Source organism: Dama dama, chromosome 14, assembly GCF_033118175.1.
Source record: "Dama dama isolate Ldn47 chromosome 14, ASM3311817v1, whole genome shotgun sequence".
NCBI classification, from domain to species: Eukaryota; Metazoa; Chordata; class Mammalia; order Artiodactyla; family Cervidae; genus Dama; species Dama dama.
In genome coordinates, this window is record NC_083694.1 from 49,338,493 (window position 1) to 49,354,881 (window position 16,389).

General features: G+C 46.7%; 1 protein-coding gene across 1 annotated transcript in view; it reads right to left on the reverse strand.

The window, feature by feature from the left end:
- KAZN (kazrin, periplakin interacting protein) overlaps window positions 1-16,389 on the reverse strand; it is a 506,697-nt gene that overhangs the window by 23,409 nt on the left and 466,899 nt on the right. Inside the window, exons 9-10 of the mRNA XM_061160705.1 lie at window positions 5,100-5,305; window positions 4,605-4,723 (exon numbers count right to left, since the gene is read on the reverse strand). Coding sequence (XP_061016688.1) covers window positions 4,605-4,723; window positions 5,100-5,305 — 325 coding nt within the window. The remainder of the gene's footprint in view (window positions 1-4,604; window positions 4,724-5,099; window positions 5,306-16,389) is intronic.

The following is a 16,389-nucleotide window of genomic DNA, read 5'->3' on the forward strand; positions in this document are numbered from 1 at the left end:
CTGCACTCTAAAAAATGATTAAGGTGGTACATTTTATGGGTATTTTACCACAATAAAACTTTTTTTTGAAGAAGACTGGAAATGGTAAATTATCTTGGTAAATAATTTCCTTATTTGCTAATCTTAAAAGATAATGGCCAGTTAAAACAAATAATAACAATGTATTATGGCACATATGTGTGTGTGTGTGTGTGTGTGTGTAAATGATAGCACAATGGCAGGAGGAAAAAAGCATGTTATACTACACGCAAAGTTGTATAATATTATTTGAAGATAGTGTTAAGTGAAGTGTGTATATTGTAAACTATAGAGCAATAATTAAAAATAAAAGAAGTATAGCTCAACACTCAATGAAAAGTCAGTAACAGAATTCCCTGGTGGTCCAGTGGTTAGGACTCCATGCTTCCACGGCAGCGTGGGCTCAACCCCTGGTCAGTGAACTAAGATCCCTATCCCACTCATACACACACACACAAGTGGTCAAAAAATAAAAGAGGGAAAAAGAACAGTAGATTTAAATAAAGAAACTCTCCCATGGCACCCCTTTGCAGAGATAAAATCAGAAGTCCTCGGGGTGACCTCACAGGGTGCAGGCTCCCCCTCCCACCGGGCTGGAGCTGGGAGCACTTCCGGGATGCACTGTGTTTGTCCTCAGATGGTGGGGGTCCCTGCCTCTCAGGCACCCATTTCCTTCCAGCCCCGCCTGGGCTCTCTCCTCCCCTCCTAGGCATCAGCTCCCATGTTGCAGAGGCTGGCTCTGTGCTGTCTGAGCTTGCTCCCTGACATGTTTGCTCTGCCTCTTTAAGAATTCCCTTCAGAGTCCCATCACAGGTGGAACTTTACAAATGAATTATCTGAGCACAGGGACTGTTCTCCAGGCTGAGTCAGCCTGATGCTGCACGCATAGTAGCAGACACTTCATCGGAAGACGGACTGAGAGCAGGAAGGTGGGCTCCTGGCTTGGCTCCCTTCCTCTTGCCCCTCAGCCTCCCAGAACCTCTGAATCTGTCCCCAAAGAGCCAGGACCTCCCCACCTCCAGGCCTCCCATCCCACCCTCTTCCCCTACTTAACTCCTGCGAGACTCTGCTGAGATGCGGCTCTTCCTAAAGCCTTAGGACCCCTGTGCTAGGTCAGGACCCTCCTGGTGCTCAGAGTCTCTATGGAGCCCTTGCACTGTCACGCTGGGTAATTGCTGCTCAGCAGGCCAGTGGCCCACTGGACCATCAGTTTCCGGATGGCAGGACTGGGGGTGGTGCCTATGACTCTCCACCTGGCTAAGGCCCCAGAGCTTCTGATTTAGAGTCCAGTGGGCTTCCCAGGTCACTCTAGTGGTAAAGAAGCCATCTGCCAATGCAGGTCAGACGTAAGAGTTGCAGGTTCAATCCCTGGGTCAGGAAGATGCCCTGGAGGAGGGCACAGCAATGCACTCCAGTATTCTTGCCTGGAAAATCCCATGGACAGAGGAACCTGGCGGGCTACAGTCCATAGGGTCTTACAGAGTCAGATACAACTGAAGCGGCACGCACGCAAGGAAGACAGCAAGGCCAGGCGAGGGGGGCACCAGCTCCAGTCTTCCAGGAAGTTCCCTGAAACCTAGCTCCCAAGCTGGAATCTTCTGGCCAAAACAAGCTCCCTTCAAAGATGGGAAGGTGCTAGAGTGACCCGCTGCAGCCTCATCCCTTTTAGAGGGACCCTTCCTAGGCCCAGTTGTTGTTAGTTTCTTGCCCAGGGAAGGGATGAAGTTTGTGGCCTCTGAATCATATGCTGTTGTGCCTTTGATAGGGACTAGAAGACTTCTTTTCCATCTGAAGGAAGGGTCTGCTCAGCAAATCAGTGGTGCATCGGGATGTGGGGCGCAGGGTGGAAGGAGGCACCTTGCTTAACCTATTTGAGAGGTCCATTTATAATCAGCAATATCCAGCTGCATGCTGATAATTAATGCACGCCTGCCCTTCCAAACAGTTCTCTTTTCATTAAAGTTGTCCCCATGGGGCCTCGGCTTGGCAACACTTTCCCAGCTGTTGGTATGAGCTACTGTAAGTGCCGAAGGTGAATAAAACAGGATGACTTTAAAAGTAATTCAAACATTTTATAAAATTTGACACTGATATTCCCCAAACAGGGAACAGATCAGATCTTGAAATGTGAATTTGGGCACAGAATTTTGAAGTCATTTGAATCATTATTCAGCATAAAAAATATGAGGCCTTTCTGGCTTCATCACCCTTAGATCTGAGACAGTGCACCCCAATTTCCTCCTCTATAAATACTCCTGCTTTCCTCCAGGACTTAAAGAGGTAAGAGAGGGTAAAGCCCTTAGCACAGGGTCTGGAATGAATTTGGTGTTCCAGAAAGAATAGTGGCAGGAGCTATTAATACATCATTGATGTTTTTAACACAAAGGTGCCTTGGGAGAGTGGAAAGGAAATTGACTTTGAAGTCGAATCTTCTGTAGTATGACTTTGTGCCCATTATTTCTCTGGCCTCATTTTCTCCATCTTTAAAAGGGGGCTAAGCATATCTATCCTGTCTTGATGTCATGGTGGTCAAATAAAATAATGTCCATAAAGCGATGAGTAATAGGTTGGGAGGGGTTGGTGGATTGTTGTCATTAGTATTTTAGAGATAGGGTCTTCCCTGGTGGCTCAGTGGTAAAGAATCCACCTGCCAATGCAGGAGATGTAGGTTCGATCCCTGGGTTGGAAAATTCCCCTGGAGAAGGAAATGGCAACCCACTCCAATATTCTTACCAGGGAAATATCATGGATAGAGGAGCCTGGCAGGCTATAGTCCATGTGGGCGCAAAGAATCAGTCACAACTTAGCAATTAAACAACAACAATAAATTTTAGAGATAAGGGGAACCAGGCCCAGAGAGGGTAATGTCATGCCTAGAGTCACACAGGATGTGTTCTCAAAGATGACCTCACTGGGGTCCTTACCCTAGAGTTCACAGACACCTCAAAGTTGCATGGATGGGTTAGAGAGTCCAAGAATGCAAAGTTGTGAAGTTTTTGTATTTCTTCTGGGGCAAGTTTCAGAAATTTTCATTAGGTTCTCAAATAGGCCATGATCGCCCAAGGTTAAAGAGCCACCGTCCTAATTTAATCCCCTTCACTTCGCAGGTGGAGAAACCAAGTTCTACAGAGCACAAGGTCACAGGGCAAGTCACAGACAGACTAGGAGAGCAGAGCCATTAGATGAAGGCAGAGCCATTAGATGAAGGCTCCTCCCTGCTCCAGGAGGCCCTGGGTGTCCATTACCTAGGCCCTGGTTTTGGGAAACAGTCCTGCTTAGGTTTCTTAGAAATGTTTAAAATCTGTTCACATCTGGCTGCTGGGTTGACTCCAATCCTTTTCTCACTCTGGGAGGTTCTCAGGGGTCAGCTGGATTTGGGGGGAACTTGGGCAGCAATCCCACATTTTTGAGAGGTGAGGCAGGCAGCACCACCCTGCCCAAGTAATAGTGACCGTATTGGGGTTGGGGTTGGGTTTTCAGCTTGGGGGACCCAGGGAGGTGAGCCTTTGGGGCCTGGGGGCAGGCACTGGGTAAGGGTCTGTGGTGAACGCTAGGTGCTTGTGGGACACTCAGGAGGGGAAGCTCAGCAGAGGTGCAAGCTCACCATATTTTTAGGAGGGTCCAGATCTTCTGATAAGGACCATGGCCTTCTTACTTGGCTTGGCTGGGAGTTACTGCCCGAGTTTCAGATCCCATCTCATCTCTTTTCCTGCCACCTCAGAATCATTCTCTGGGACACCCAGCAATTTGCTTTTCCGGCTTCTAAACCAGCCTGCCTTCCTACCCTCAACCCCCTCTTATTTTTAATCCACAAAGCTGCTTCTGCAAATAATAGCACACACCACCAGGTTTGATTAATTAACTGCACAAAAATGATGGGGAAACCAGTGAAGGAGATAATTATGCAAAACAGAAAGTGTCAGATTTACCAGCTAGTTTTCTTCCCCTTCTGTATGCTGAGGACTGGGTAGGGGGCTCCCTTCCTTTTCCCTGGAGCTGCTTGGTGAATGAGGGGCTCCCCAATAAGTCCTGCTCACAAAGGTCAGGAGAGAGGCCGGGAGGAGCTGGGGGCAGGAGGGCGGCATCGCTGGGGACACACTTGATGGGCGGATAGTCAGCCCTTCCCAGGTGTGCTTGCTGATAGATGCTCCTTCCTTCTGGGCCCTCAAACACCCCCTCGCGCCTGGCTCCAAATCAGGCCCATTTCTTTTCGTCCTCCCAGCCTGTAGGCTGTCTCTTACTTTGAATGGTAAGAACTGGGGTTTGAGGTGGGAGTAGGCAGAACAAACATCTTGGCCAAATTTCCCAGGTCCACCAGGACTGGCCCACCCTCGGAGTTAGAGGAGTTCTGGGTTGCCCCTGAAGACCCGACTCCCGCAATGGGACGATCCTAGGGCTCTAGGAGGCGCACTGAGTTTGTTCTCCATCTTTTTACAGGGAAGGCCCGCCCAGAGCACCGCCCATTGGAGTCCCAGGACCTGGCACTTCTCACCTGGCCCCACCCACAGCGCCCGCCCCCTCACCCGTGTGACTCTGAGGAGAGGTCTATCATCTCTCAGCTCCCCGGGGCCAGGGCGCCGGCTCACCTCCTGCCCGCCTCGGCGTCGCGGTAGTCCTCGATGGCCAGCCGGAGCTTGCGCCGGTGCAGCGAGCTACACACGCCCAGGCCCAGCTCCAGGTCCTCGTCGCTCAGGCTCAGCAGCACCTGCGCCCAGGAAGTGGGGATTGAGCGCCGAAGGGACGCGTGGGAGCGGGGACCCAAGGAATCCCTCCCCGCGGTCCTGGAAGAGCAATGGGAAGAGCTCTGCAGGCGCCTCGCCAGAGGACTGCTGCTCGGGGAGGGGGTGGAATCCCCGAAAGGGCTGAAAAGGTGCTCAAGTCCAGCCCTGCCTCCCTCCAGCCAGGTAAGGGGAAATTAGTCCCATTTTAAAGATGAGGAAGCTGAGGCTCAGAAGAGCTATGTGCCTTGTTGGAGAGACAATGATTTACTGGAGTCACTGGAGCATGAACCCGGTTCAGCCAGCTCCTGTAACCCTGAGGACGGGATGGGAGAGGGGTGGGGATCCCCATGGGGGTCCTACCTTCCCACTCTTGACGTTCTCCGCGCAGGCCTTGACGTACATGGGCATGGCCATGACTACCTCCAGCCAGGCCTGGACGGTACCCGCCTTCCAGTGGGACATGGGCGTGGTTCTGACCAGCTCCACCTGCTGCAGCCGGTCCATTTGCTCCTCGCCCTCCGACAGGCTGAGGCTCTGCCGCGTGGGGCTGCACTGGCTGTCGGAGTCTGCAACACGCAAGCACACAGGGCCGTGTTGGGGAGTGGGGTGAGGGGCAGGGCAGGGGCAGGCTGCCCCTTCTGAGTACCCCCCATGTCTTCCCCACCCTATACGTTTCTTCTTTTCAGAATCAAAATGGCTTTTGCTTTGTTGTGCTGCCCCTCCCCCAGGACGATAGTAACCTATGCCCTCTAAAAGGAAAAGAATTTAAAGAATTAAAAATCCAAGAAAGAATAAAAATAAAACAGAATCACCCCAAAACCCACGCTACCCGGAGACAGCAGCTGCTGGCATTTAGTTAAATATTCTTTGGGATACACAGATGCCTACACTTCCTCCAATTAAAAAGTAAATAAATAAATAAAAAGTCTATGGGGCTTTTGCTTTGCTTTGAAAAGAACAAACTGGTATTATTAACCTGTGCTTAATCTGACTACATATCCTCATAAAAAATAAACAGCATTATAGCCACTGGGGGGAAAAAAAATGCCCACGCTTACAAACACACACAGATGCCCACATTTACATGGTCCATCCTGTTTTGTAATATGCTGTTCTCATTTACACCATGGAGGACATCCCTCTTTCTCAGCAGTGATCTGTAATATCTTTTGACCACACAGGATTTGTGCAATGGATGCTCCATAATCTATTTCACCTGCCTCCTGTCGGTGGGCCTGGTTGTCCCTCATTTTTTACTACTGTAAACAACACAGAGACAGTCATTTTTGGGCTACTGGGTGATTCATATTTTTAGGATAAATGGAGCACCAGCTCTATTCCTGTACACACTGAAATGTGTTTCTGGAGTGGCCCTCACAGGCAAAAATGTCTTTCTACCAGCATTTTGCAGCCCCATTCCTCAACCCATGGTCAGCTGCATCAACACTTGATAAATATACCAAGTTCAGGTGGTGAGGAGTCAACAGAAAAGGGAAAAGAATCTTTTTCCAAAGCATGGTTAAATGAAAACCCAAATGGATAAACTCAATACTGTGAGAAATGACAAGTATTAAAAAATAAGCCTGACTTGAAAGGACCCTATATTGTATATTATAAACCATTATAACAAGGTAAAAATTACATAACCATCAAATCAGACACATAGTAAAACGATCGGTGTGAAAAGCACAAAAATGTTATAGTTGCTGAGTTTGTATGAGATTATTTCCCTCCTGCTGTGCCTCTAATAATGGCAACCCACTCCAATACTCTTGCCTGGAAAATCCCATGGACGGAGGAGCCTGGTAGGCTACAGTCCATGGGGTCTCGAAAAGTCCAACATGACTGAGCGACTTCACTTTTCACTTTCATGCATTGGAGAAGGAAATGGCAACCCACTCCAGTGTTCTTGCCTGGAGAATCCCAGGGACGGGGGAGCCTGGTGGGCTGCCATCTATGGGGTCGCACAGTCAGACACGACTGAAGTGACTTAGCATCAGCATCTGTACCTCTAAGTATCGTTAAAGTTCCGTAATAAACATATATAATTTATAATGAAAAAAGTAGAAACATTTAAAAAGTAGAAAGCAGTATAAATGGTTATGGATGAAAGTTTAATCTGAATGAATGATACTTCATTTGTATGTCGGAATATAGGCAATTCATTGAAAAACCTGTCATGGGAATATTTTTTATATGAGAAAATGTGCACAATCTACTGCAAAATGGAAAAGCACAGTACAAGAGAGCAGGTACAGCAGAATCCCAAACCACGTTGAAATATGTATGATAATCTGTATAACGTACCTATAATACATGTGTTAGTCGCTGAGTCGTGTCTGACTTTTTGCAGCCCCATGGATTGTAGCCTGCCAGGCTTCTCTGTCCATGGGATTCTCCAGGCAAGAATACTGGAGTGGGTTGCCATGCCCTCCCCCAGGGGATCTTCTGTACGCAGGGATTGAACCCAGGTCTCCTTCATGGCAGGCAGATTCTTTACCGTCTGAACCACCAGGGAATCCAAATAATTATGTCTATATAATATATACACATATTGTATTAGATGGTTAAATGCTAAATGTCTTTATCTCTGGAAAGGGATGATGGATATTTGTGTGTGAACATGTGTGTATGTATGTCATGAACTTGTGAATGTGCCAGAATGTGTGTGCATATTTTTCTGTTTTCCAAGTTTTCTGCATTGGCTATATTATTTTTGAAATTGAAAAAAAAAAAAAACCCACAGGCTAAAGACCTTACTTCCTCGTCACAAAGCCCCTTCCCCCAGTCACTTGCCTCCCTCCACTGAAATGCCTTGGACAACTCTTGGGGAACTGCAGCTTGGTGACCATACCCACCTCCCTCATCCCAGCTCTACCGAAACCCTTCTCCCCAACACCTAACTGCCCAGCTAAGAGCCCTTCGGGGCCCACAGCCACCTGGCCTGGAAGATGCCAGGCTGGTCCAGCAGGGTGCCAGGCAGAACGACCTAACGCAGGGTGGGCAGAGGTGGTGCCTCGTGCCTCGGTGTCCATCTCTGCACGTTGTTGTGATGCTGCTCTCTGCTGTCTGCCTCCTCCCCTGGGCTGCTCTGCGGACTCAGTGACAGTGGGGCTGATGGGGCCTTTCTACACTGCATAGACAAGGGTGAGAGGTCATTGCCACATTACTATATTTCCTTTCTCAGGCAGACAGAAGGTGACCCTGCAACCCCCAGCCCCGAAAACAGCAGATGGTACAGACTCTGTGTGGGTCGCCAATTTGCGCACTCTTGTTGCCATGGCGCCAGGGAATGCAGAAACAGCGACTGCCTCTGCAGCCTTGCCTGGGAGGCTCCAAGTCCCTGCCTGGCTAGGGGCCTCAGCCTAGGTGTTCCCTTCCCTCCACTGCTAGAGCTGGGCCCCCAAGGACAGGTTTGAGTGGCAGGGAAGCCTTTCTGGTTGGGTGCACAGGTGCTGACCACTGGCATCCAAACAGTGTGTCCTCCTGTTGGCTAGACCTGAGAACCTCTGCCTTATTCCTGTATTGGAGTCATGTCTCTGTTACATGTTTCTGGGGAGATGAGAGACCTTATGTGGCTGAGACTGGTTGTCCCAGATCCCAAGACACAGCCCATGTTGTCTATTTGGACCAGCCCTGTGGGAAGAGACTGGGGCTTCCCCAGTGACTCAGGGGTAAAGAATCCATCTGCAACGCAGGAGACTCAGGAGACGTGGGTTCAATCTCTGGATCAAGAAAGTCCTCTGGAGGAGGGCATGGCAACCCACTCCAGTATTCTTGCCTGGGAAATCCCATGGACTGAGGAGCCTGGAGGGCTACAATCCACAGGGTTGCAAAAAGTCAGACAAGACTGAAGTGATTGAGCATGCAAGAAGAGACTAGGCTTTGGAGTTGGGCAGACTTTGGTTTTAAGCAAATTCATTTACCTCTTGGACCCTCAGTTTTCCCATCTATAAAATGGGAATAATAATAATATCTACCTCTTAGGTTAACATGACTATTATAAATTCTGAATATGAAGCCATAGTAGACACTCAGTCAAGGTGGATATTATTGGTAATAAAGGGCCTCTCCCTTCGGGTTTGGGCAGTTTTTTTTTTTTTTTTTTTGGCTACACCTGGAATTTGGCAGAGTTGCCTCCATCCCCTTGTATTCCTGGGATGAAATGTGGTTTGAGTTCAGCTCAGGTGCTTAGGGAGGGAACCTAATTGTACTTCTTGCACTTGGGCGGAAGTTCATTGTCCTGGTTAGAGTCAAGCCTGGTCCAGGTGGGAGGGGCAGGGGTGTCTGTGATGGGAGGGGAGGATTTGTGGATTCTATGCTGAGGTGGGCAGCTGGGGGTGTGTTTGTGTAGCTTGGTTATGTGTCCCCAAGTAGGGGAGATCAAAGGGCATGGGAAGGGGAAAGACAGGAGAGAGAACGGAAGAGAGACTCAAAGAGCAGAACTTCAGGAAAGAAATAGTGCCACGGAACACAAAGACAGCAAGATAAACAGGAAGAAGGAGAGACTGATAAGTGGACCAAAAAATAAAAAAGCAAATTTCTGGTGTGTGTGTGTGTGTGTGTGTGTGTGTGTGTGTACACACTTGTGAGTGTGTGTTTTCCTGAGCTTGATGTGTTTTTGTGAGTGTGTGTGGATGATTCTGTAGCTAACAGGCCTCAGGCCTGTGCAGGGAGCTGGCTTTTCAATTCACATTATTTATGGAGTCCAGGCTCGAGGAATGCCAGAGGCCAAGCTGGGTTCATATAAGCAAAACCACACATTTTGGTTTCTGAGAAACCAGCTATTCACCAGCCCTCCTCTTTCACCCCCTCCCTGTTCCCATCGCCAGGACTGATCACCAGGGAGAAGATGCTACAGAAGGATGAAGGGTTGGGGGAGGGAATCTTTGTGGCCATAAACCATTAATTAAAGGCAATTTCCAAAATGTAGGCATTATGGTGCCAGATTTTATGTCTGGGATTCCATCAATCCTGGCCTTTATTTCCCCTCTCTCTCAGCCTGAGAGTGGGAATAACTCATGTTTATAGCCAAGAGCTCAGTGGAGGCTACAGAATTACAGGGACTGGCCGAGCCCCTGGCAGAATCTGAGGAAGTACCACCAAAACATAGCCATTCTGGATCCTTCTGAACATTGGGAGGGCCATGGTGGTTCTGGAAAGAGAGGGTCTCCTCCTTCCAAACACTCCCGACACATGCATACACCACAGAACATCAGCAATTAGTCATTGAGGTCTCCCTGAACCTGGGCATCCGGAGGCCCAGTTGTGTTAGCCTAGCACAGGGGTTGCAGACCACAGTCCAAAGGCTAGATCCTGCCCTCTACCTGTTTCCCTAAATGAAGTGCTATTGGGACAGAGCCATGCTCATTTGTTTACACATTGTCTAAGGCTGCTGTCCTGTTGGTGGCTCAGTGGTAAAGAATGTGCCTGCCAATGCAGGAGACACAGGTTCAATCTGTGGGTTGGGAAGATCCCCTGGAGGAGGAAATGGCAACCCACTCCAGTATTCTTGCCTGGAAAATCCCATGGACAGGGGAGCCTGGTGGGCCATAGCCCATGGGGTTGCAAAGAGTTGGACATGATTGAGCACGCATGCATGCTGTCTTGTTACAAGAGCAGAGCTGAATGGTTGTGACAGATTGGTCCCAAAAGGCTAAGATATTTACTATCTGGCCTGTTACAGAAAATTCTGTATAGAAACTCTGAGGTTCCGAGGTTGGCAATGGACTATGAGAGACCTGGCTTTGAAGCCCAGCTCTTCCACTCGCCAGCCAGATGATCCTGGGGAAATGTTTTAAGTTTTCCCAGCCTTGCTATTCCCCATCTGGAGTGATACTAAAGCTAATCTCACAGGCCTATGTGGGGACGAAAGGAGATGATGTATGATGTGGATGAAGTGCTCACCCTGGAGTCTGGCATATCGTGGGCGCTCAGTAACTCTGTGGGGCCTCTGTCCTCTGCAGGCTCTTATCCCTTACAGTCTAGACCTGGTCTGTCCAGGGTTGTAGCCACAAACCATGTGTGGCCATTGGGTACCCGCAGGGTGGTCAGGCCACATTGAGAAGTGCTGAGAGTGTAAAATACACCCTGAATTTTGAAGACTTTGTACCAGAAAAAAAATAAATAAAATGTCCCATTAATAATTTTTAAAATTGATCACATATTGAAATGATAATATTTGGGATATATTGAGTTAAATAAAATACATTACTAAGACTCATTTCACCAGTTTCTTTTTACTTTTTTAACATATCTACCAGAAAAATCTAAAACCACATATGTGGTTAACATTATATTTGTACTGGGCAAAGCTGGTCTGGATGGAAAATTTTTGTTTGTTTTCTCATTTCGTTTTACACCCCTCTGTTGGTTTGGAAGTTAAGCACCCTATTTCCAAAACTACTGTTTTGGGTTCAGTAGTTCTTGAAGTGTGGTGCCTGGGCCAGTAGTGGCAGCAACACCTGGGAATTTGTTAGAAATGAAAATTCTAGAAACCCACCCCAGATCTCCTGGAACAGAAATTCTGAGGGTGGGAGCCAGCGATCCATGTTTTAACAGGCCTCCAGGAGATTCTGATGTATATGGAGGGTGTAGAACCTTCTAAAATACTGTGTATATTTAACTTAATAAAGCCTAGGATTGATCAATATCTTAATGCCCTCTCCTAAATAGTAAGAGTTATCAAAAATATATTAATTCTGATCATTCTTCCTGACTTATACTACCATGTCCAATATTTTAATTACATCCTTAAAAAAAAACAAACAACAACAACTCTAATTTAGACATTATGGGTTTCCCAGGTGGCGCTAGTGGTAAAGAATCTGTCTGTCAATGCAGGAGACCAAGAGGCTTGGGTTCAATCCCTGGGTCAGGAAGATCCCCTGGAGAAGGGAGTGGCACCCTACTCCAGAATTCTTGCCTGGAAAATCCCATGCACAAAGGTGCCTGGCAGGCTACAGTCCATGGGCTCTCAAAGAATCGGACATGACTGAGCACACACACACACAGTTTAGACGCTGTTATCATGATTACTTTGTATTTGCTTAAATAATTTTTGCAAAATTTTTGTAATATTTGCTTAAAATAATTTACCTATATGCTTACCAGTTTCTTTGTTCATCATTCCTTCTTATGTCTCAGACCTCACTTCTAGGAAGAGGTATATTCATATTTATGAAGAGCATGTTTTAAAAGTTCCTCCGTAAAGAGTTTTTGTTGGTAAGCTCTTGCGACTTTTGTTTATATGAAAAATGTCTATATGTCGCCCTTGTTACTAAAGAGTTCTGCTGGGTACACAGTTTTAGGCTGACAGTTTTTTCCTTTGCACTTGGAAGACATCGCTCGACTGTCTGTCTCCTATTTGCTAAAGAGAAGTCAGCTCCAGTTTGATTGTCCTTTTGTTAGCTACTCTTCAGATTTTCTCTTTGTCTCTTTTGTTCAGTTTCATTATGATGTGGCTAGATGTGGATTTCTTTTCATCCATCCTGATTTATATAAATTGTGCTTCCTGCATCTGTGGGTTCGTTTTTGAATATTCTCAGCCATTATTTTTTTATGATTGTAAAAAATACCATTTTTAGAGTCTTTTTACAGACTATTACAGTTCTTTTTTAAAGACCATTTTTAAAGTCTTTATTGAATTTGTTATAATATTGCTTCGGGTTTTTTTTTTTTTTTGGCTGCAAGGCATGTGGGATCTTAGTTCCCCGACAAGGGATTGAACCTACACTACTGGTATTGGAAGGCAAAGTCTTACCCACTGGACTGCTAAGGAAATCCCTCAATCATGATTTCTTTCTCTTCTCCAATCTGTTTGCTCTCCTTCTGGGATCAGACTTTCTTCCCTGTCTTACAACCTAGTCTGTCCAACAGAACTTTCTCTGGTGATGGAAATGTTGCATATAGGCATATCTTGCCTTATTGCACTTTATTTTATTACACTTTACAAATATTGCATTTTTTACAAATTGAAGGATTGTGGCAACCCTGTGTCAAGAAAGTCTATTGGCACCATTTTTCCACCATTTTCTCACTTCATATCTCTTTGTCAAATTTTAGCAATTCCTTCAATATTTCGAACATCTTCATTATTACATTTGTTATGGTGATCTGTGCTCAGTGATCTTTGATGTTACTATTGCAAAAAGATTACCACTTGCTGAAGGCTCAGATGATGGTTAGCATTTTTTTAGCAATAAAGTATTTATAAATTAAGGTATGTACACTGTTTTTTAGACAGAATGCTATTGCACAGTTAATAGAAAACAGTACAATATAAGCATAACTTTTATATGCACTGGGAAACCAAAAAATTTGTGACTTGCTTTATTGTGGTATTCACTTTACTGTGTTGGTCTGGAACCCAATCCCTGACATCTTTGAGATCTGCCTGCAATATACACTGTCCAATATGACAGCTGTTAACCACATGTGGCTATGAGAACTTAAAATGTGGCTAGTGCAACTGGGAAACTGACTTATAAATTTAATTGATTCAAATATAAGTTTACCTGGCTATATGTGGCTGGTGGCTATTGTAGTGGACCAGATTTCTCCTTTATGGTTTCATCAACCTCTCTCTGTATTGCATTTGGGTAATTTCCTTAGACTTATTTTCCATTTTTAATAGTCTCTCTTCAGCCATTTAGTCTGCTGTTTAGTCCATCCTTTTTTTTTTTTTAATGTTACCAACTATATATATTAATTTCTAAAATTTCTATTTGGTTCTCTTTCAACTTTGCCTGGTCTTCCCAGATAGTCTCATGTTGTTTGTTCAGGTCTAAGCTTTTTTAGATTTCCTTAAATATCCTTAAATGTTTAATCTTAAATATCACATGCATATTACCATGTATTTGGTATTGATAATTACTGTGTCTGAAAGGGCTTGGAGGGTCCAGATTGCTGTTTATTAACCTTTCTGCTGACTCCCATGCATGAACTCATATTTGATCTTAAGGGACTCTCTAGCTTCTAAATAGCAATGTTTTCCTCCAGAGAGGATGGACATTGCTTCTGCTGGGGTGGGGTTGAGATTGGGAGTGGGGATGACACCTGGGAGCAGGGACCACTTCACTCCCTGTCAGAGGCCCTAGGAGAATAAGAGTTGCACGTTCTGATGCTTCATTTTGCCACATCCTAAGGAAGAAGGGGGCCACAGAGGATGAGATGGTTAGATAGCATCACTGACTCAATGAACATAAATTTGAGCAAATTCCAGGAGTTAGCGGAGGACAGAGGAGCTTGGCGTGCTGCAGTCCATGGGGTCACAAAGCATTGGACACGACTTAGCGACTGAACAACAACAACAAGGCTTACTCCCCTGTCACTGGTCCTGATGTCAGCATCTATCCTTAGGACAAGCCCCAGTTTTTGCATTTGGTTATCACTCACTGCTCTGGTCCTGGTATTAGATCACGGCCTTTTGTTTTCAGATGAAAGTGCCTTGGGAATTTTCCTTACTGTTGATGGGGCCGGTGATGTATTACAAAGTATGTTTTGTTTCAGATTTAGTGGTTTTGTAGGGGGAGGTCCTTCAGAGTCCACTTCCCCCCTCACTGCTCCAAGTAGACATCCCTCCTGCTGTGGGCACTGTCCACCCAGAACTCTTCATGTTCTGCTGGCGCCACATGCATGGGTCTGTTCACCTGCCCTGCCCAAAGGAAATCCCTAAGTCAGTGGGCAAACCTATCCATCTCTTTATTACCCGTGCCTGGTTCATGGTGATGCTTAATGTCATTAGCGGTGGTAAACCCCAAAGTTACAGGAAAGGGAGGGACAATATAGTTTTGTTTTTAATTTGAATCTACCCAGGGATCTCTTCTGCTCAACACCCTTCACCAGCTGCCTGGATAAAACCCAAGTTCCTTACATGACAGTGCTCTGTGTGGCCCACCTTTGCCAGCTTGATCAGCTTCTCCTCGGTCTCTCATCCCTCCCTGGGCTTCTTAGGAATACTTCCTCAGTCCTCCTGCCTCTCCTAGCCCTCATCTCTGATTGGCTGTGCCTGCTGCCTTCTCTGCCCAAAAGGTGATCTGCTGTTGTCTAATCTGCCCAAATTCCTACAAAGCCATCAGGGCCCTATTTAAATGTCACCTCTTCCAGGTCACCTAGCCTAGGCCAGTCACCCGCTGAAACACACACCCCTCTATGGCCCCCAGCCCACACTTATGCTCACACAAGCTCTCATTATCTCAGACACTGAACTGGTACTTCTCAGAGCTGAAGTTCATTAACAGTTATGTAATTGTTTGAAGAGTGTCTGACTTCCTACTAGATATCAACTCCACGAGGACAGGAGCTGAGCCTGGTCTGCTCTCTGTGTATCCCTGGTACCTAGTAAGGGCCCAAGCCAGTGTTTTGCTGGTAAATGCATAACAACCAGCTCTCATATTTTTAAAAAGCTCTGGTTTATAGCACGTGTTTGCCCATCTCTGTGATATGCCTGCAGTGGCCAATTTCAGTTGCCCACATGATGCCACTGGATGGGGGGTTGGAAATCAGTTTATGAAGCTCTGTGAGCTCCAGCTGCCTGAAACAGAAGGAGCTCTGTACACTTTGGTTAAAAGAAGGCAGGAGGGGTGGGAGGTGAGGAGGGAGAGAGCAGGTCTCCCTCTTTGACTGACCTTCTGCCAGCCCCACCCCCTCGAGGCCACCTTAAGATGCGTGTAGTTCTTTAAATGTACACATGGTCTCAGGAACTCTCAACCTTGGCAGTATTTTAACAACATTTTTTTCTTTATTTTTAATTGAGGGATAATCACTTTATAGTGTTGGACTGGTTTCTGCCATATATCAACAAGAATCAGCTGTGAGTATACATATATTCCCTCCCTCTTGAGCCTCCCTCCCACCCCGAGATCCCACCGCTCCAGGTCATCACAGGGCACCAAGCTGAGATCCCTGGAGTATATAGCAGTTTCCCACTAGCTTTCTATTTTACACAAGATAGCGTATATATGGGGCTTCCCAGGTGGCTCAGTGGTAAAAACAAAACAAAAACTCCGCCCTGCCACGATGGAGACGAGGATATGGTCTCTAAGTCAGGAAGATCCGCTGGAGAAGGAAATGGCAACCCACACCGGTATTCTTGTCTGGGAAATCCCATGGACAGAGGAGCCTGGTGGGCTACAGGCCATGGGGTCACAAAGAGTCAGACACGACTGAGCGACTCAACAGTAGCAGCTGCAGCAGTGTGTATGAGGCAATGCGCCTCTGTCGGCTCATCCCAGCCGCTCCCTCCCCTGCTGTGTCCACGAGTCTGTTCTCTATATCCGTGTTTCTGTTCCTGCCCTGCAAATACGTTCATCAGCACCATTGGTCTAGATAACCTTGGCAGTATTGAATGACGTTTGAGACTAGACCATTCTTTGTCATGGGGGCTGTCCTGTGTTCAGTACTGTCCCTGGCCTCCACCCACCAGAGGCCAGTGAGCACGTGGCGTGGCTGCTGCCAGCGCCCCATCCTTCCACCCTGGGCCCCTCCCGTCCTTGTTCAGCCCTGCTCAGACAGCCGACTCCAGTTAAAACTCCCTGCCCTTGGGCAGTACGGGGGAGCCCCTGTCAGCACTTTTCAAGCCAAACGCTGAATTCTCATTTTTTAAACACTGTATTATAATGTGAAATAGTGACGTTTTATGGCCTGATAA